This window comes from Magnolia sinica, chromosome 8, assembly GCF_029962835.1.
Source record: "Magnolia sinica isolate HGM2019 chromosome 8, MsV1, whole genome shotgun sequence".
Classification (NCBI taxonomy): domain Eukaryota; kingdom Viridiplantae; phylum Streptophyta; class Magnoliopsida; order Magnoliales; family Magnoliaceae; genus Magnolia; species Magnolia sinica.
The window spans coordinates 86,969,629-86,992,191 of NC_080580.1; the positions used below are offsets into that span (position 1 = coordinate 86,969,629).

The following is a 22,563-nucleotide window of genomic DNA, read 5'->3' on the forward strand; positions in this document are numbered from 1 at the left end:
CAATCACGGAAGTGCGATTCCTCCAAGGTATCGACCATATGACCACACGTGTGAAGCCCTGGACTAGTCCGTACAGTTCCCCTATTCCCCCTTTGCCTCCCTTTTGCTATCACACCAAAACCCCTTTACCCCTTACCTTAAACCCTAATCCTAACCCTAGATTCCCTAATTTCCTATTTTCGCCAAATCCCTCAAACCCTAAATTCCTAATTTTCCTAATTAACCTAAAATCCCTAACATCCTACCACCCAAAACCCAAATTCCCTTCAATTAATACCTAAAGCCATAAAACCCCTTAGCCAATTAAGCCAATTAAACCCAAATTTTGCCCTTTCCCCAAAGTCCCTAAACCCTAGGTTTAACTAGATCCCAATTGAGCAAGCCCTAGGTAGTATTAGGTCTTCCTTTTTAAAATAGACTTGTTCCTATGCTATTTGAATGTTCTCACATCAATTAGATCATAGTTTCAAGTATTTAATGATCATGCAGGGTGTTGTTTGTTAATTTTGGCCTAGACTATGCGTAGTTTCTTATTGGAATCTTGAGATGTTTGATGATTTTGGCATGTTTTGTAATTTTGATTAATTAATTTAATTTGCTAAATGATCTCACCTCAATATTTAGCCCCATGCATTGGTCCTGAATCATTAGCGTTACCGTTACCAAATTCCACGCCCTCAAGAGAAGATGTTTGTCTAACAAAATCTCTTGATTAGGGTTTAAAATATAGTCCAATGCAGATTGTATCGCTCAATACATATTGTTTTCAGACCTGGCCATATAATACATTCTCTCTATGCCAAACTCAATCAGAAATCACGCCGTAATGAATGATATGTGGTGTGTATCATCAATCATGAATCAATATGTGACAGCTTTGGAGTCACACTGACATGAAGGAAAAACTCTAGTACTAACCTTCTTGGGTCCCATGAATTGTCGGCGCATGTCCACTTTGGGGGGAGAAGAACATCGACAGGCAATCTGCGCCACTTGTAGCAATTATCACATTGAGCCCATTGATCCTGACCCCTGAAAAAACAAACCCAGTTTATCCCAAATTAGATGAGCATACAAACTTTCTCACAAGGCCAAGAAGTGCAATTTTTCAAGAAGAACTCTACCAATCAGCTGTTAGATATGCAAGAGTATGTGATGGAAGGTCACTATTGGTAGATTACAAAAGCTCATCTATCAAAAATGACGATGATTCAGCATATTTGGATGCACGTAAAGAGACAATCTGAAGAACTGGAGTAATTTCTTGAGGCCATTACTTGCATGTTTACAACTTACAATTGAATACGCACACATGTGCACGTGCACACAACTGATGAAGATCTAACTGTTTTCCAATAGCAGTAGGGTTGTCAACAGGTCAGGTTCGCGTCAGGTCTTGGTGTATCCATACCTGGACTGGCCCAACAGGCTTGGGTTAAGGGCCTGCCAGGTTTGGATCCAGGTGCCATATTGAAGGTCTCAGACCCAAATCCAATCAGGTTCAAGTACCATCAGGTCTTTGGACCTTGCCTTTGCATTGTTTGGGTTGAGCCTGGACCAGATAAGATCACCTATGAGGTTGACCCACCCAATGAATAGTTGGATTTTGTGCCACATTGACTCATCATGGTATATAGACAGGCTCACTACATGTATAAGGTTAGCAAGCATCATTAAATTGCTACAATTATTAATAAACAAACATTAATATTTCCAATATTACTACTAAAATTAAGTGGACCAACCCAGACCTGACCGACCTGAAATTTAAACAGGTCCAAGATGGTGGACTCGAACCCGACCCGATTTTTAGACCCATTTAAGTTGTGTCAGGTACCTTGGGTACCCACAGATCCTGTATCCATTGCCAGCCCTAAAGAGGAATGCTATGGTAACTCAGCCATGGCTGTTTCTCATCAGGTGGGCCCATCTTGTTATTTGTCCTGATCCAAAATTCGGACCAGTCAGAGTCTTTTGGTGCACTGACCCAATTTTTTCAAATGTCCATTTATTTCACATACGTATGGGTGGCCTGATGACTGGATTGACCTGATTTTATGCACAGTGCAAAACACCAGATGATCAACCCAGATCACACACGTGTGGGAGAATATGATTTGAATGCCAACCTTTTCTCACAAGTAGCCATTGCATTTCTCTTACTGCAAATATTTCTGTGTGGTGTGTGCTTATGCATGTTCAAAAAATCAATGATCAACTTAGAACTCCCTGGAGTCGACTCAGTTTGGCCCAGATCTGAGTAAGAAAACTCAGATTATTTTTTTTATAATATCAGCTAAGGCAATTGTCAAACCAGCTGATTTATCATAATGTCAGTATGTTCATAATCTAACTAGCCAAGTCAAGCCCCGAGTATAAAAAAAACCAATTTCCATATTGAATCTGAAATGTGAATGTGTATATCATGAATTTGCATTTTCCTAGATACTAATAAAGGAAGAACAAATAGCACAATCCTTACCCAGATGGACGTGCAGTGAAAATAGTTCTCTTTCCAAATACTGGAGGCTCCTGTATGGTAGCAATGAGCAATGACATGGATCCATTAGAAATGCATATGGATGGTATTATGCTTGATGTGGAATGACATGGTGGTGTCAGCCTTAATAATTTGCTCTCAGTAAAAAGGCAGTCCATATATTTAAAGCGTATTGACTTCTATATATATATATATATATATATATATATCAGATAAAAATATATATATATATATATATATATATATATCAGATAAAAATATGAAGTTTCAAATTGCCAGGCTGTGGTTGGATGGAAAAGTGAATTGAAATGCAAAAATCTAGTTTAACCAAGAGGAGGTGGTATATTAAAATTGAAAAATAAATAAATAAATTGTTCATGATGAACATGTTATTCTGTGGTAAAGGAGCAATGTGTTCACAGGATAAGTGTAGCTGAAATGAGGATGTTGACATAGATGAGCAGCAAGACGAGGAAGGATAGAATTAAAAACGAATGCATTCGAGGGAACTTAGGAGTAGTACCAATAGGTAATAAGATGAATTAGATGGTTTGGTCATGTGCAACAGAGACCAATAACTGCGCCAGTTCGGGGTGAGTGGGTACAACTTGAAGTCTCCAAAGGGCAAGGGGAAGGCCCAAAAGGACATGGACAGAGGTAGTAAGAAAAGACTTGATTACCTATGGTCTAACTAAAGGTCTGGCCCTTGATAGAGTGGAATGGCAGTATAGGATTAATGTAGCCGACCCCAATAGTTGGTATGAGGCCTAGATGAAGATGATGACGATGATGACGATGATGATGATGTTTCATGATGAGGAAATAGCCCTCAATTTGCAGTTATGACCTTTTCAAATCTGACATTAAAATCCATTCCAAAGATTGGACTTCTAAAAGAACATAACTGCAATTTGGAGCCTAGACTCAGAATATGAATGGTTCGGAACGAGACTATAAATTGGTCATTTCCACTGAGTGCACACGCATGCGCAATAAAGCTCGCGCACATGCCGCACACATGCCAACATGGCACATAGGTGCGAGATACAATCCATCCATCGGGTTGGTACGACTTTCTACATGTTTTCCCAAAAATAAATCAGGTCCATGCAGCATGTGGGCCCTAATATTGGAAACAGGTGGATGAGTTAGGAAACTTGAGCCAAGTTTTTCAGAGCTGTACATTTGTTTTGTGAATTGTGGCCCACCTTATTTGTGGGCTAGGGCATCAATATAGTAGTGGCTTTCTGATGGATGTATTGGATGTTGGACCTATGTGCTAGGACAAGTGTGTGGCATTTACATGAGCTTTACTGCACACGCATGTGCGCCTAGCAAAAGCTCAATATACATATATCATCATTCACAGTTAGAAATATTATGTCATGATGAAAAACTCCATCGGCCTTTTGTCCCCCATGGTTTATGATTTATGTTTCCAAGAACAAGCACCTGTACGCGAAGGCACCAACATAAAGGTATCCACTTTCTAATAGACCTGCAAACCCTTAAAAAATGATAGCATACAATGCTTGTCCCTAGAGTTTCTATAGATGCTCACTTTTTTATTTTGAACAAGTGGGTCCCATGGTCCACTGATCCAAACTGTTGATGTGATCAGGCCCACGATGGACGGCACATGAACCAAAAGTAAAACAGATCAGAAAATCCCAACCTTCAATGTATGTCAAGAAAATATGCAGTTAAGAAAGAAAATACAGCGGCCGTCCGAAATCAACCAACTACAAAGAACTTTTGGTGCATGGGCCATCCACTCTGGGATGCATCATATCAACAGTCGATTACCAGAAATAAATAAACAAGCTAAGGCTTTGTCCAAAACACCCATGTCGAAGGATCCTAAATCGAGTTGATTGATCCGAAACGAATTGCGTGTTTCAAGAGTGCAAAGGATTTCCTCTCCAGAGACACTGAATTGACTCAGTTTCAGTGTGTTTTAAAACTTGAAAGGCATCAGAACACTTGAAATGAATAGAAAGTGCATGAACTTCTATGAATATTACTCACTTCATATTCTTCAAATTCATGGTCTTCAATCACAACAATACTAGGTTTGACACTTGGAGGCGGCCGAAGCAAGTCCTGTGCCTCTTCCCATGTGAGTTTCAGCTCCAATGCATCTTCAGCATCCATATGCAGCCTCTTGCTTTTTGAACCAATGTTACGGGTTCTTTTTCTCTCCGGAACTAGAAAGCCGTCACTAACCCTGCCTCCATGTTTCTCGGCTTTAAGCCAGCCAATATCCGCCTCTGATGAATTTAGATGCTCAGAGAAAGCACTTAAGTGGGGATCCGCACTTCCCTTTAGTGACTGAAGAAGGCCAGAGTAATTGCTTAGGATGGGTAGGTTCTCAATAACACCTGAGTAGAAATTTTCCTTCGAAAGCACACCATTAGCAATGGCAGAAGCTTGTGTATCCTGTTTCAGGTGCCAAATATAAAAATATTCAATAAGAGTTGGAATGAGAAATTATGCTTTTCTGCTGATCCTCTACACTATATGCATGTCTTCAAAATACATGAATGGTGCATGCAAAAAAATAAAAATACAAATACATACAAGAAAATTGCACTTGGTTAACATTCAACTCTTTTTTTTTTCTTTTTTCCCTTTTTTCTTTTCGAAACTTAACATCAATCATCGATGGCACATTAACATGTCTGTAAGTTAAAACAAAGAAAGAAAAAAAAATCTCTATATGATTTCCTTGTGGCTACAAAAATAGGTAGTATGCCATGCTCAATCAAAATAGGCAGTGTTTGTCCAACCCGCAAAAGGTGTTGATGTGACCCACCCTAGGAAATTTGTGCCATTGATCAGGGGGGTGGATGGGCCGTGTCCCAACATCCCACCTACCAAATGATCCTAGTCATCTGATGAATATTGTAGAACCATATGAGATGGTTAGGATTATCTGATGGGAGAGTTTTTTGGGGCATCTCCTATTAATCATGTCACTGACAATATGCCTGGGTTAAATCCCCAAAAGTAGGCCCCATGTGTACAGTTTATATTATTAGGGTGAGAAAAAACTCGATCAGACAATGTATATTTCATGATAAAAACTAAAAATGCCAGTAAAAAAGATGGCCATTGATTATGAAGCTCCCTACCTGCATGGCCATGGAGTTTGACGCCTTTCGAAATCCCATTACAAGTTTTCCTTCAGGGTCTATGCGACTGAACGTTACTGCAAGACAAGATTCCAACAATAAATTAAGATACCCCAAAATCACAACTCAAACCAAACAAAAGATTGTCAATTTATGCCTTCAAGAATCCAATCAAAAACCTCTGTCTTGAAGAAGAAAATTATTCCAAATAGCCCAGCCTAATGGAGAAATAATTTCAACAACATGCCGGAAGAAAGAAATTGCCCATAAGGGCCACAAAACCAACAACATATTATGTTTACTGTCTCCACTGCAGGAGCACTGAGAACGAAGCAAGTACAATTTCAAATTAACATATCCAAACTCACAGAATGATAGGGTAACAAAACTTGAACCGACCCGCCAACCTGACCTAGACTCTCACAGAATGATAGGGAAGCAAAACTTGAACCGACCTGCCAACCCGACCAGGGAATTCAAGCAGGTTGACCCATTCACCATATGGGTTGGTTTTGTGTTGTGTCTTATCAACCCAAAATTAAACAGGTTTGGTTGGGGTTCGTAGGGCTGAACTTGTGGGTCATAAGTACAGTCTACCCTTTATCTCCTCATTAAATGTTAATTTTTAGAGTAGATTCCTCTTTTGTAAACATGTGTATCTATTAGGATCTCCCACCTCTTCCAACATTCACAACCCTAGATCCGGCCACCACACAACTCCGACATCATCGTTCGTCCCAAATCCAACAACAACAACCACTAAACCAAGAAGCGCCCACACTACCATTGAATCTGGCATATCGTTGCCGCCATTATTTCCAATGACCTGTTGTCCCACCGCAACCCATCACTCCTTGGCCTAAATTTGACTAAACCCATCTCTGTCTCACCACCACAAGAAACCTACCACCAACCATATTTGGCAATGACTGAGTTGGAAAGCCACAGCCTCCTCCAACCCTTCTCTGACCATCACCATTGTTTCTAGCTACCACAAACCCCTCCTGCATCCAGTGTCAATCATCCTTTGCCACCAGCACCACCATTAGTATTGTCGGCCATCTTCCATACACAAAACTCAGCTCTCAGCGACTTCTATTGTTGCATTGTCGTACATCATCGCCGGAATCAATTCGTTGACATATCCGGGTGACCGATCTGTTTTCCGCTCAAACCCACGCGGCACCAGACCCCAGCCCAGCTCCACCATTGCAGCACCGATTCACATATTCCCAATCTCCACAGCCCCCAATCTGATCAATTCACTAGTGCATCCCTCTCTCTTTTGATGGTTGGATTTGTCAACGGCTAAGATTTGTCATCATGTGGTGGGTTGATGAAGTTGTTAGACAAGGATTTAAGGTCTGGTTTTAAGAGGTAAAAGATGGGGTCAAGATTGAAAATAACGCAATTTAGGGGTCTGAAATTCAGATTTTGCAGTCGTAATGGTTTCAAGCAATGACATCAGTTGCCTGTTTCTACTAAGAAAAAGTAATGTTTTTGGATCAAGGAACAAAGAAATTGGTACCTGATTGTTCGTTTTTCTCTTCTACTAGCGATGTCGGTAAATCGAGAAAATAGATGGGGAGCATTTTCTTTCTTAGATTGATATGGTTCTCTTCCTTAGAATTTAGTTTCTATGTGATTTAGAAGAAAAGAAAAAAACAAAAAACAAAAAATAAAATAAATAAATAAATAAATAAAACAGAGAGAGAGGACAAAAGAAAAGTTTGTGGTTTGATGCTTATGTTTTGGTGCTCCGTAGATGTGTCTACCCCACACTGGGCCTTTTGACAAGATGTACTTTGTGCCGGGTGTATGGACCAAACTTGTTATTGTGTCTAGCGTATGGACTATACTTGTTACTGTGCCAGGCATTTGGACCAAACCCCATTATCATGTCGACCTTATGGTCAGACATGTTTTTTATTGTCAAAACATTAAGAGCTATCGAAAGAGCAACAGCTGAACTCCCAACCACTAGAATTGTGTACCCACTGGAAGAGCAACGGTTGAAATCCTGACTTCAAGAAGTGCCACCAGATGATTCACCACCATTGAAAGTACCAATAGTTCACATCCCAAAAAACTTCGAATGTTCCAACTTGCCTTATGCTACACATTGTTTCATGGCCTCATGATACTCGTCGCTTTGTCACCCCATTATCGGTGATTTTTTTTCTTTTAGGGCCGCTTTGATTTTCAATTTACATGGTAAATAGGGTGTAGATAAGTCATTATTACTTTTTACATGTACTTGAAAGAAAGGGATTTACGCTGTAAATAAGCCTCAGTAATACAGTGGAATTGAATGGAATTGTGCCTATAAAATCCATAGGGCCCACCGCTATGTATATGTCTAATCTACACCGTCCATCTATTCCATGTGCTCATTTTAAGGCATGATCCAAAAAATGAGGTAGATCCAAAGATCAAGTGGACCACATTGTAGGAAAATATGGAGAATTGAACGCCTACCATTGATAGTTAAAATAAACCTAGGGCCCACAGAAATAAGTACCTACCATCTAACCTATTCATCACTTCATACAGACATAGATGAAGGGAAATCACAAATATCAGCTTGATCCAAAACTTTTGTGGCCCACAAGAAGAGTTGAATGGTAAGTGTTCAATTCCCTTGTTGCCTTTGTGCGGTCCACTTGATTTTTGGATCTACCTCATTTTTTGGATTTGACCCTAAAATGAGCGGGAAAAACAAATGAATGGCGTGGATCAAACGTATACATAACAGTGGGCCCCATAGATAATTAGCATATGAAAATCTTCTTGTTCACTTTTTCACTAGTAACATTTCAAACACGCAAGCTGTCAGCATCATGTCAATTCAATATGAAGCTGTAAAAATGTAAATGCTAGGGTAAGTAATATCGCCTGGAATGCGGATATTTGGTCAATGGAGCGTAGCTGGATCGGAGAGTTCTCGGTTTCTGTCGTTCTTAATCAGATCAGTTCCAATTTCTCCTGTCTTATTTCTTCGGTCTATGGTCCTAATCAAGCTGATAGGAGATCTGATTTTTGGGAGGATTTAAACATAGCCAGGGATATTTTTGATGGCCCATGGTGTATCGAAGGAGACTTTAACATTACGCGGTATGCGGAAGAGCGTTCTCAGCCTAGTAGAGTGTCCGCTGCGATGCGGTCTTTTTCCCGCTGGATTGACGATCATGCGTTGGAGGACCTACCCCTGTCCGGATCCAGATTTACTTGGTCAAACGAGCATTCATCGCCTTCCCTCGCTAGATTAGAACGGTTCCTAGTTTCAGTTGACTGCACTGAAGCTTTCCCGCATGTTTTGCAGTCGGTGCTCCCTCGACCTACGTCTGACCACTCGCCGATAGTGCTCTCTATGGAAGAGGAAAATTGGGGCCCAAGGCCGTTTCGTTTTGATATTTCGTGGCTAAAGATTGAGGGATTCGATTAACTTATCTCTGATTGGTGGAAAGAGGTGGAGATCGATGGTTACACAGGATTTAAATTATGTAAAAAGCTAAGCCTAATCAAGTATGAGCTAAAATTATGGAAATCAGACAGACAATACAAACGGCAAGGCGAAACCGAAGATATTCTGGATCATATCCAGTCCATTGATGTTGCGAGTGAAGACATTCCGATTGAACCAGCCCAAATCCGGGTCAAGAGGAATCTTATGCAAACTCGATTTAGAAAAGGCCTACGATCATGAGGATTGGGACTTCCTTCTGTATATGCTAAAGAGGATGGATTTTGGTCCCAAATGGTCAGGTTGGATAAAGGCGTGCGTCGGTTCAGCGAGGTTCTCGATCCTCATTAACGGGTCTCCCAAAGGTTTCTTCAGAAGCTCTAAAGGTCTTCGGCAAGGAGATCCGCTATCCTCGTTCCTCTTTCTTATTGTGGTAGAGGCTTTTTCACGTATGTTAAGAAAAGGACGGGCAGAAGGCATTATAGGAGGATTCCAGATCAAAGATATGAACCAGCCCATATCTCACATCCAGTATGCAGACGACACCCTCCTATTTAGTGAAGCCAACTGGGATAAAGTGGGTAATCTTCGTACCGCAATCCGTTGCTTTGAAGTGGTTTTAGGCCTTAAAGTTAATTTGAGCAAATCGACGATGATAGGAGTCAACATCAGTGAGACCGAGACAGGCAAGTTCGCTAAATTTTTTGGCTGCGCGTCGGGCTCCCTCCCTACATCTTTTGTCAGGCTTCTCCTATGCATTGGCAAGCCCCCGGTGGCGCTATGGGACAAAGTCATTGATCGTTTCAAATCCTATCTCGCTAGGTGGAAATGCGGGTACCTGTCGCTAGGGGGCCGGCTCACTTTGATCAAAGCGGCGCTCTCAAACCTTCCTTTAGACTTCATGTCCCTTTTCAAATGCCCGACGAAGGTCTTATCTATTCTCGAAAAGCTCAGGCGGGATTTTCTGTGGCACGGCAGCGAGGAGAGGAAGAAATTTCATCTAATCGGTTGGAAAGATGTATGCAAACATTTTCAAGATGGAGGTGCTGGAATTAGAGACCTCAAATCTATGAATCGTGCCCTCCTCGGCAAGTGGTGGTGGAGACTTGGAGCAGAAGAAGGGGCCCTTTGGAATAGGCTGATTAAATGTAAGTATGGGCAATAGCTTGAAGGCTGGCAGACCAAAGGTGTGTCTTATAGCAGTGCATCTGCTGTTTGGCGAGGTGTTTTATTATCCCAAAATGAGGTGCATAGCCACATTCGTTTTTCCATAGGGAAAGGGGACAGAATTCATTTCTGGGAGGATATCTAGGCGGGCTCTAATGCTCTAAAAGAGGAGTTCCCAACTATTTATCGCTTAGCCCCAAATCCTCTCCTAACAGTGGCCGATTGTTACTCGGTTCAAGGCAATGTAGCGGTCTAGCTTCCGCCCTGTAGAAGGAATCTGTACGATTGGGAAGTCGAAATTTACATCAGTCTTCTTCAGCGGATTGGGAACTGCCATCCAGATCATGTGCAACAAGACAAGTTAGTCTGGTCTCTAGACAGCAAGGGCCTATTCTCAATGAAGTCCCTTTATCGATCTCTCGAAAAGAAGATAGAAAATTCAGAGGAGGTGTTTACTAGGAGAGTCTGGAAATATAAGGTCCCTCCTAAGATTGCTGTTTTTGGGTGGCTGGTTGGGAAGAGAAAAGTCCTCACTATCGATCATCTGAGGAAAAAGGGTATGATATTAACCAACATTTGCGTCTGCTGTATGACTAACGAAGAGACGACGGACCACCTTTTTGTTCAATGCCCTTTTTTCAACCAAGTTTGGTCGACTATCCTATATTCTTTTGCCGTCTCCTGGTTTTCCCAGCTCCACAAATCGCGTCCTTGCCGCCTGGCACGGAGTTTCTCTGGGTAAGAGCAGATCCTTGGTTTGGAGAATGCCCTTGCTAGCCGCTTGGTGGGCCATCTAGGAAGAAAGAAACAGCCGCTGATTCAGAGATGCTTCCCACCCAATGACCTATGTGATCAAGAGATTTCAGCATCTCGTAATTGAATGGACCTGCAACACCATCAACATTAGTGGAATTCCTCTTTTCTCCGATCAGCAGTTTAGTGGGATGTAGCTAGGCTGCGTTTTTACTGTGGGGAGTCTGTTCGGTCTTAGTGATGTTTGTTGGCTGTTTCTTTTAGTTTTCCTGTTTTTTCTATTTTGTTGTTTTTGGTTGTATCTTCAGTTTAGGGAGTTTTCAGTTCGCTATCTCAGCGGGCTGTCTTCTCTCTATTCTAGTTTTTTAATGAATCTTCGTTGCCTTTCAAAAAAAAAAAAAAAAAAAAGTTATTTACGTTGTAAATGGGAAATCAAACAGGCCCCTAAATAAATGCTCATTGTACTCCTTTCAGAGCACCTTGAGTTTGAGGGGCGGTTTTAAAGTAGATTAGGGTAATCTCCTAGATTAAGGTATTTCCTCTTTCGTTAACATGCATATCTATTAAGATCTCTCTCTCTCTCTCTCACACACACACAAAAATACATATATTTGAAAGATAAAGGATTATCTATTAAAAAGGAACCGAGATGACAACCAAGAGCTTACAACCCTATCAAGCAAAAGGCAAAAATACTATCTTTCAAAGACGAAATATAGGAAGCCCACTTGGCTACAAAAGCTTTCACCCTATAGATAACAAAACGAACATTATATTCTCAATATTGTTGAAACATCTCCCATTCCTCTCACCCCATACAGCCCAGAATCCCACTAAAATCGACAAACACCACTCTACCTAAGCATTCTTATGAAGGCAAACCCCATGGCCTACTTCCAATAAATTGTCCACCGAGACAGGCATGGACCACTGCAACTTGAAGGAAGAGAGATTGGAAACCCAAATCCCCAACATAAAAGGATAGTGAATGAACAAATAATCAATTGTCTCATCACTATCCATACAAAGGACGCAAATGTTTGGGATCATCATTCCCCGTTTGCAGAAATTATCACTGGTCAAAACCCTCTTCCTACCAGCGAGCCATGCAAAAGCCGTTACTTTCAGAGGGGCCCCATAACGCCATAACATAGACATCGGGGCATGTCCCTCTATCGAATGGAAGCATAACATCGAATACAAGGAGCCAACAGAAAAACAACCTGAGCTTTCTCTTGTAGTCTCTCATAGTTTAACAATAAATTGTCCAACATCTTCTCTATATTCTTGTTATTCTTAGAGAAATAAACAAGGTACAGCTTCCACAACATAGTCGCTTGTAGTTTAACACTAACTGTGCATGTGCATGTGCATGCGCGCAATATCTGTATCAGATATTATAATATAATATAAGTTTGAAAAACCCTAAACTTGCTTACAACGGTTGAAATTTAGGTTGTAGTAAGAAATTCATTTTATACTACTTAAAGAGTTCTAAATATGTGGTTGATTTTTATAGAAAATGGGTGGGTGGTTTGGTTGACCCGTTTAATAAACGGGTTGGGTTTGGATTGGCCTTGTCCTCATTATGACCCGAACTCAACCTGCCTGAACCCAACCCAACCTAACCCATTGCCACCCATAATCACATATCATAAACGAAATGGATAAGCCGATGATAGTTAGGAACGGCAAGTAACCTTCTTCGAAAACGTTTCTGATATCAAGATGACCAATTACCGAAAACAATGGTGAATTTATGCTGGAGCTAATTCCATACAGATTCAACCACCACTTTTTGGATGGCCTAGTAATATGAAGTCTGTATCAATTAATCATATGATTGATTACTATCTATTGATTGTTATCTAGCGTCATTATCTTCAGCGTTTGTTTATTACTATTTATGTAGTAGTGAAATGCCTAATCTTGGAAATATTATTCTGAAAGCGGATATGATATGGATCTCTAAGCTTTGCTAAGCACATGCATGTGCAACAAAGCTCATGTACAAGACACACATGCCAGCATCGCACATAGGTGCAAGATCTAATCTATCCATTAGGTTGGTTCGACCTTTGTACATGTTCTCCCCAAAAATAAAATCTGGTCCAATCAGCATGTGGGCTCCAATACTGGAAGGAAGTGGATGGATTAGAAAATTTCAGCCAAGTTTTTCAGAGCAGTACATTTGTTTTGCAAAATGTGGTCCACTTAATAAGTGGACCGGCCTGATTCTTGGGCTAGGGCATTGATGTAGTGGTACCATTCTGATGGACAGATAGGATCTCAGACCGATCATGCCATGCTGGCACATGTGTCACGTGTACATGAGCTTTATTGCATGCGCGTGTGTGCTTAGCAAAGCTCTCCTAGTCAGGTCTGACAGTTTGAATCGAAATTGCGAGGCAAATGATAAACTGAAATAAAATGTTTCCAGATACAGTAACTTAGTGTGGGGAAAAAAAAAAGAATGGCATGGCATGGCATTTATGCAGGCATCCATTTATATAGGTAGGCTATGCATTACATAGAAGCAGTGCATGAGAAGAAAAACATGAATCTGCATACATGCACAAGCTAAGAATCTTGCTGCATGCAAATTCATTTTTGTTTGGACTGAAGAAAAGACCCATTCGCACAACTGGTGACCCATGCAAAGTGCAAACACGATTAGAATAAGGGCTTACCATGGCTAGCGAAAGTAGGACTTGAATCCTACACCCCCAACAAGTGCCAATTTGGCTTGTGCATGAGATCTAGGTAGTTCATCAGGTAGGCCATACCATTTGTATTTAGTGACCCCAGAAATTACACCAATCTGGTCATTGGGTGGGGCCACACAGGCACAATGTGGACCACTCATCACTTACTTTTAACTGAGGAATTATCACCTGCGAACAAGACCGCACAGAGCATTCTATGCAGTCCAACTCAGGTGGACCTTACTGTGATGTTGTGATGATATCCATCCTATCGTGATGATATCCATCCTATCCATCAGATTTTTCACCTCAAGAAGCCCCTGGGACCAAAAATCAGGCAGATCCAAAACTCAGGTTGAGCTGCAGCACAGGGAACAAGGTGGGATAGGATGCCCACCATTGATTTGCATGTGGGGCCCACCGCGTTGTGTATATAGAACCAAGGCCATTCAGACCCTCCATCTAGCTTGGATTAAGGGTCAGGCCACATTCAGGAGGTTTTACAACTCCGGTGGGCCCCACTGAAAATTCAAGGGTGTGCATCCACTCCCACCTTGTTCCCTGTGCTGCAGCCCACCTAGGCTTTGGATCAGCATGATTTTAGGGCCCAGATGGCTTTCTGAGGTGACGGATCTGATAGACAGGATGGATGTCCTTGCAACATCATGGTGGGACCCACCTGAGTTGGACCGCATGAATGCTCCATGAAATTCTGCTTGCAGGTGCGCACCACTCTTTTTAACCATCCATTGTCTTTTGCCATACGCATGGTCCAACTAGTGATCAGACCAGCCTTATTTTTTGCCTCAGTATATGCGGGGCGAGCCCTTCAGATGAACCCAGACATCATACACGCTTGGGTAGAGTAGGATATGAAATCATATTCCCATTAGACAGCCGTGCATCTCTTAAACAGACAGTGAACAAAAAAAAAAAAAAAAAAACACATCCCTTGCTAAAACCAAAAGACATTTTTCTTCTGAAAGTTCAAACTTCTCACATATGTCTCACGCTGTAATCTTTTACCAAACATGAAAGTTCCTCATTTTAAAGACCATGCAAGGTGCTCAAGATGGATTTGAGACTTGGTTCTCTTCCAGTGCTTAGACAAAGGCATGCAACTCACCTGTATCACCAGCTTGTAATTGCATAGACTGTATGCATGGAGTTACACCCTCTAAGACGTACATTCTGCTGTTGTTATTAGGCCAAAATCTGAACTGAAAAACCCAGTCTTTTCCCTTTGCATCTTGAATCTTTAATGGAAGGCCTTCCGGTTGTGAAATTGAAGGAAAATATGCCTGCATAAAATTTGCAAGTTAATCACATATAAAATGTGAAGAAGAAGAAGAAACTAGGAAGAATAACGAAAAGGGCTTCCCCAGATAATCAATGGCTGAGCTGGGCGGGTCCGTCAGGCATTCGGGCTTGGCCCACTTCAGGCTGGACTTTAACTGAATACTTAGCCCGAGAGCTGGGCTCAGGCCTAAAATTTAAACCCATTTATAAATCAGACCATGCTCGGGCTGTGTCAAAGAGCCCATCAGCCTGCCCAGGGCCCTATCTGACCCATCCCATTTAATGTTTCAAGGGCATTTTTTCTCAATCTCATGCATGATTGGGCACACCTAATGGACAGCCCAGATCTTGAGAAAAAAAAGGAGGCTGGCCAGGCCCAGGCTCAGGCTGGAATTGGGCCTGGGCCATGCATAATCATCATGGGCAGGGCTTGGACCTGTCTGTTTTGGCCTGTCATGTGCCCGGGCAGGACTCAGGCCTGGGTTTTACATTGTGGACTGGGCCTGGACACACCTCAGCCCAGCCAGCTGACAGCCCTACTCGCAGAGAATACTTGCAAAGTGAATTGGCTCCTTCATTGGTAAACATGAATGGTGGACCCATCACATGCCATGTTTTAACCAGTTCAATCAGTTGATATTCCATTTAAAATGTATTCCAGACCAGTATAAACTGGTTGCAGCATGACATAGAGTGGACCTGCCTCTTTGGCGGACCAATCATTTAGCAAGTCCCAGGCAACTAACACATATTCTTTTTGTGGGTATCAACATTGAAACTTACTTCAGCACATGCTTTAGGGAGAACCAAACGACCAATTCGACCCGCATCACTAGCACTCAGAACCTTCTCAAACAATGGCACGATCGTAGAGTTTGAACTTGAAGATAACAAAGTCAAGGGAGTTACAGTGCTTGGATAAATGGAGAATGAGAAAAACTTGGATACTCTGGCAGAGTGTGATGGATGGTACGCTGGCACTTATAAATTACTTAGAAATTGGACACATGGAATGCAAGTAGTCAAATTAAACCCTCCAAATTACGTTACACAGTGTAGACATATCATGACCAAAAATTAAGCTCATTTGATTATTTGACTATCGATTGGTGAAACTTTATTGGACAGTTAAAAATAATTCCACAAACAAGTCTCCATAAATCAGAGGTTAGGATTGTTTTAACCAATCTGATCTTAGGATTGTGACAGTGGGCTGCACAATCTACTCAGTTTTATTTCAGTTAATATATACCAGGTGTACAATTTCTGAGTGCCGCATATCAAGCATCATACGCAGCCTGAGTATCATATAACTCCTCATAGAGAATAGTTATGTTTACTAGTAGAAGATTCCAGGCCCTGATGATCAAGGCACGGACAGTGACCTCATGTGCCCATTTTGTGCAAGTGCAGCCCATGATTCGGTGATCCAGATGATTGGTCAAGGTTGGATGGTGGATAGACCCAGAAATCCTCCAGACTCAAATATCCAAAGCCACCCAAATCTTTGGCCTTTTCTATGGATCTTTACAGTAATTTTCTCATAACCTTACAATTGTTGGCCATTAATCGAAGGGATAAAATCAACGGCAGCAACCCCATCAGATTAACAGTCTCAAGAACCAAACCATGGGCCTCACCAGCCCAGACTGCGGGCATCAGTAATCCACCTGTCCCCAGATGCATCAGACCCAATAGTTCCTCATTCATAGAAACTGAACATCAAACCAATCCAATAGCAAGTTATTTCAATGTAAAATTCAAACCATGGATACTCTCCAGATATCTGTTGCAGTTCTTGGTCTGTAATCCTTGGCCAATACCGTGGAAGCAACTGATTACGACCCCTCCCTTCACCAGGCGGCCTTGCCACCCGCATCTGGGAAACCACATCCTTTGATGTCTCTGAACCGGTGGTCGGGCTTGTCTTCGGGGGCTTGGGCAATAGATGTCGGGACCTTTGCGCTTGTTGAAAGGGAGATAGTGCCTTGCTCAGTTCCCTTCCTTCAGCAGTCACCCCATGAAGGGGCAGCATGAGATTCGGTGCTCCTGAAGCATAGCATGCTTCCGCCATGTGGCCCGGGTTAGATGTCCCTAACGTGATAGCCAGGCATGCATGAGCCAATGAGTCATACATCTCCTTATCTGCCACGGATCCTTTATTGTCGTCTCTCTTCGCAATCTGAGACGACCCAACTACGGCCGTTTGATTTACATTCGAAAAGCTTGTGCTCCCGACTTCCCCGAGGTGGAGCACAGGCTGCTCTCTTTTGATACTCTCGAGAGTCTCATTCATGCTATCTTTCCGTCCATTGCCCTCGATGTTTTTGCCCAACTGCATCAGCTTGCCCTTATCAACAGCATCATCATCCGTTTTGGTATCCGTAGATGTAGATCGCGGTTCACAGACATTGCCTGAAGTAGGTGTACAAAGTTCATTCGTCTTCTCATCTGTTAAATTTTTTGCAGGTAAACAATCCACCTTGTGAGCAGATTGCTGCATAGATTCCTTTGGAATGTCACTTGGAATCTGCAGGAAGAAGATTTAGAGGGTTCATGAACATCTGAAGAATGAGATAAGAGGAGTTATGGTGTCCAAGGCCTAACAAATGAGCACTTTGCTTATGCATTCAATCCAGAGGTGCACAGTTCAATAATCTGACAAGCCCAACCAGGGATAAGGGATGTCCTAAAAGATCGGCCAAGTAGGGAAATCCTAACCCTTCAATCAGTGGCCTAAACATAGATAGTTAAGAGAGATAGTGAGCAATGGTTCACGTAATTGATAGGTTGAGAATTTCGGATCTTCCAATCTAGGAGATTGTCAGGGCATCCACCATCCATGGTGGGCCCTAGGTTACCAAGATCGTGGGTCGCACCAGTATGTGGTACCTAGTGCCAGTACATACCCTAGGTACATACAGTATAATTTTATATATGAATTGATATTGTAATTTATATATGAAATGATGAATATTATTATTATAGGTCTTGCATGCATAAACTATATATATATATATATATATATATATATATATATATATATATATGCATGCTATTGAATAAATCAAAGTATAGATCTACAAGTTCTGAATATAGATTTATGTTACAACTTAATCTACAATCGTAGTAAAGAAACATAATTTCACATTGGTAAAATAGCGATTCAGATTGCTAATTACCAATAACCCAGATTGCAGGATTTGGAACAGAAAACATAGGGAGCTTGGTGATTTAGGCAACACTAGTGGGACCCATCAAATAAAAAGCCTGGATCGTTAATGACCCATAATCCAGATTGCAGGATTTGGAATGGAAAACATAGGGTGGTTGGCAATTTAGGTAACACTGGTGGGGCCCATTGAACCAGTAGCGTGGATCATCAAACCCATGGGCCAATAGGTTTATAATTGAAAGCAACAGCAAACTGCATATTTGTTAGGCACAATACAATTCCCCCTAGATAAATGCATTTTACAATGCCTATCAAGGATATAATTTTCATAAAGAGAGTGTGAGAGTGAGAGAGAGAGAGAGAGACTAACTTCATAATCAGGTGATGTGTTAGCATCCAACAGTATTTGAGAAAAGAACATTTCCAGAACGAAACATGTTTTGGGTACACACAATTCTTCATATGACCAAATTACTTGAAACAAAATATAGAAAAGGAAAATGCTAACATCCCCACAAAGGTGGGGACATTAACAAACATCCTCAAAGCTTTTTAATGACACATGGCACGCCTAATCATCAACAGAGTTAATTCAATGGTACCCTTGGGAGCAAGCCATGGTGCAAGAATCACACCGATGGGATGATCTTAACGCTTTAAGCGTGGCCAATTGTTACAACCATACATTTTTTTATGAGCCACAGATCACATGGTTAGAATCATCAAACCAAAGTGCTCCTTTGGAATCATAAGCAATACAAAGTGGGGACTATTAGATAAGAGTTTCAAGATGATGATTGAGGCATTTTGTTTTTTTGTTTCCCCACTAGATTTTGACTGTTCATTTTTTATGATATTAATAGGATGTTTAGGCTCATCCAAGTGACATGAATTTTGCACTACAGTTTGCGCCCAATTATATGAATGAATGGACGGTCCAAGTCAATGATTGGCTGCCCCATATGTCATTAAATAGCTTTGGGGACATTGCTAATGTCCCAATGAAGGTGGAAACATTAGCATTTCCCTACAAAGAAATTCCAAGACTTTTGATCTTACAGAAGAAAGGTCTGAATTCTTCACACAGCCAATACATTCTACTCCTCCACTATCAAGTAGCTCTAGTGAAGACCTTGATGCAATACAACCACAATGAAGACGCTGCCATTACCAATTTCAATTAGACTTAATATATACCAAAGAGGAAAGATAAAGGATTGAAGATTAACATGTATGACTACCAACTCCCATATTACCTTGCCGCAAGAATTGCATTCCCTCCACCCAGATTCTTTGGAGTGAAACATGTCACAGTAGACTAACTGCTCGTAAGCAGACCTGGAGTCAATGTGAATGAGGCATTAAGAGAACAACCAAGCAGGAAAAAAAAAAAATTTGAAATTAAGATATGACGGTGTAATCTTTTCAAACTCGAAAATTTTTCGGAGAAGTATCCAGTGCAAAAGACAAATATCTAAGTTAGCTATCAACCACTCAATCTACATAAAAGTTGCACACATGTACAGGATCCAGATTGTCCATCCATGTTACCTGATTTTGAATAGGCTGCATGCCAAAAATATCAGGGGATTTTGCCCGCGGAACTATGACGGTTGGACTTTTTTCTAACCATGACAATAGGCTGCCCACTAAACATAAATCCCCTTTCCCCAAGCTTGGACCAGCTGCTGTGTGCACACAAGCAGAGGTTACACCATATGATACTAAAATAAGATACCACTTTGATAATAGAGTTTTGCTAAGCGCGCGCACACACGTGCAATAGAGTTGGCACATAGGTCCCAGATCCAATCCATCCATAAGGTTGGTCCAAGCTTTTAGATGTTCTCCCAAAACTAGATCTTCTCGACTGCTCAGTTCTACCCAGTACTGCAGACAGGTGGACGGGAAAACCTCAGCCAAGTTTTTTCACAGCTGTACGTTTATTTTGCAAACTATGAGTGGATCAACCTGATCTTTGGACTAGGGAGAAAATCCAGGGCCCAGGGGTTCCCCTCTGATGAATGATTGGATCTACGACCTACATGCCATGCTGGCACATGTGTGGCATGTACGTGAACTGTATTGCACACGCATGTGGGCTTAGAAAGACTCTTGATAGTGTATCTAAAAATGAAAAGCTCCAGTGCTCTCAGAACACAATAAGTTATGGTGGTCCTAGTTGCATTGGGTCATTTGGACAGTCCAAACGATCCAACTGAACTGTCCATTAAGTCCATAACACATTAGATGGGCTACTATGCAAAATCACGCTGAGTGGATGATCCAATCCATCCATAATTTGACATTATTTTTTGTAATCATTCTTTTTCTAAGCCATGGATGGGATTGTTAAAATTGCCAAATAAAATGATCCTTTATAATCACAAGCAATACATGTTAGGCCCTAACAAATACATTGCTCAATTTGTTGATTGGACCTATTTTTGTGCATACAATCCTCACCGTTAACATTAAATGCTCAATAGATTTTTTTTGAAGGATTAAATGCTCAATAGATCAGTTAGGCATTTGCATGGTAGCCCATAAAATTAGGTGATGAATGGTCTACATCAATGAATTAGATTGTACCCATCCCCCGATGCAACTAGGAGCACTATAACTTAGTGCTCTAAGCACACTAGAGCATTTCTCTATTTAAAATTCAATAATTTACATTTTAAAACGCATCCCGAAAATAAAAGCTAGTAACAACCGATCCAAAAAGATAAAGCTAATAATTTTTCAATAGAGCGGCCTTCAGACATTTAAAGAGAGACATGAAATAGATAGGTAAGTTCAATAGAGTGGCCTTGATGAGGGTGAGGCACCCTCCTAGGGATAGATATCTACTTTTTCATTTGGCCAGCTTACTCTCGAATCTTTCCATGACGATGTCCCAAAGATGCCTAGCCGGGTTACCAATGCATAAAGGAAGGCCAAGGTAAAAGAGAGGGGGAAGGAGGCTACCTGATAGCCAAAGATACCTACCAACCATGCAATTTCTTCCTTGGAGTGGTGAATGCCCAACATTTCACTCTTAACGACGTTAAGGGTGAGACCCGACGCCGATTCAAAACAAAGAATAATCACCCAAAGTTTATCCACAATGAGTGGGGCCCATCTTGTCAACCTGAAAACCGCAAACAAGCCGAACCTCCTAGCATTTCACTAACTGCCTAAGGCCTCGGCAACTCCCACAAAGAATAAGGGGGATAGAAGGTCACCTTGCCGAATTCCTCTTAAGGACTTAATGAAGCCTTTCAAGGAACCATTGATCAGAACCAAGAAACTAGCCCAACTCAAACACTACTTCATCCAACTTCTCCATATTGAATCGTAGCCCGAATGCCCTAACATGTGGTCCAAGAGTTTCCAATTAACATAGTCAAATGCTTTCACGATGTCCAATTTACACACAATTCCTTTTTCATTTTCTTTATATTTACAATCGATGCAATCATAAGTGATCAAAGCGCCATCTAAGATTTGCCTTCTAGCAATGAACACGCACTGGCTTTTTGAGATGACGTTGGCTAACACTGCCATAAACCTTGTGGCTAGGATTTTCGCAAAAAATTTGTACATGCTCCTAATTAAATTGATCGGTCTGAAATTTTTTAAGTTGCCTGCCCCTTGAAACCTTTGCAATAAAGGACACCCCTAAGGGTATCAACAAAAGGCCCCTCTAATGGAATTTAAACATGAAATCCATCATGTCACCTTTCAAAATCCCCAAAACTCCCAAAAGAAGGCCATGTGGAAGCCATCGGGGCCCGGGGCCTTGTCTCTTCCCAAAGACATAACCGTTGCTTGACCTCTTCCTCCAAGAATGGAGATTCAATGGAGGCAATGTTGATCAAGGAAAGAGTCGAAATTTAAACAGCCAATAAGGGCCTATCCAATCTCATCAGATACAAGAGAGCGGTAATGGTCAACCATTGAGACGCAAATTTGGACTTTGTCCTCAATCCTCTTACCCTCCACCATTATGCTACTAATCTTGTTGCACCTTGCCCTTGCACTCATGATGTTATGAAAAACTTTGTATTTTTGTCCCCCTCCTTGAGGCAAGTGGCACTTGAGCTGCCCCCATTTAATTTCATCCTCTTTAATGCAGTTTACTTAATCTTGAGATAGTGTTGCCCTTGGGAAGTTTATCATCTTCCAAAAGCTCTAAATCATATGCACTAGTGTCGATAGCCTGAATGCCTTTCAAAATGTTACAAGTTTCTTCTTCCCAGTTTCCCAACACTTCTCTCCTCCAAGAAAGGAATTTTCCTTTTAAAACCTTAAGCTTCTCAGTCCACTAAAGCCAACAAATCCCTCCTTATTGATCGATTACAACCACTCTTTAGTGAGGCTGG

The 22,563-nt window shown here is 41.4% G+C and overlaps 1 protein-coding gene across 4 annotated transcripts in view; it reads right to left on the reverse strand.

The window, feature by feature from the left end:
* The window catches only part of LOC131253596 (B3 domain-containing protein Os07g0679700), a 49,470-nt gene that overhangs the window by 13,416 nt on the left and 13,491 nt on the right, over window positions 1-22,563 (reverse strand). The window contains exons 3-11 of one of the 4 annotated variants that reach the window (XM_058254653.1): window positions 19,453-19,534; window positions 19,256-19,357; window positions 16,797-17,551; window positions 15,805-15,901; window positions 14,849-15,023; window positions 5,635-5,711; window positions 4,529-4,939; window positions 2,483-2,532; window positions 919-1,032 (exon numbers count right to left, since the gene is read on the reverse strand). In XM_058254653.1, the coding sequence (XP_058110636.1) occupies window positions 919-1,032; window positions 2,483-2,532; window positions 4,529-4,939; window positions 5,635-5,711; window positions 14,849-15,023; window positions 15,805-15,901; window positions 16,797-17,551; window positions 19,256-19,357; window positions 19,453-19,534 (1,863 nt within the window). Of the gene's footprint in view, window positions 1-918; window positions 1,033-2,482; window positions 2,533-4,528; window positions 4,940-5,634; window positions 5,712-14,848; window positions 15,024-15,804; window positions 15,902-16,787; window positions 17,552-19,255; window positions 19,358-19,452; window positions 19,535-22,563 lie in introns of all 4 variants that reach the window. The other 3 variants (XM_058254652.1, XM_058254654.1, XM_058254655.1) reach the window with 3 other exon arrangements.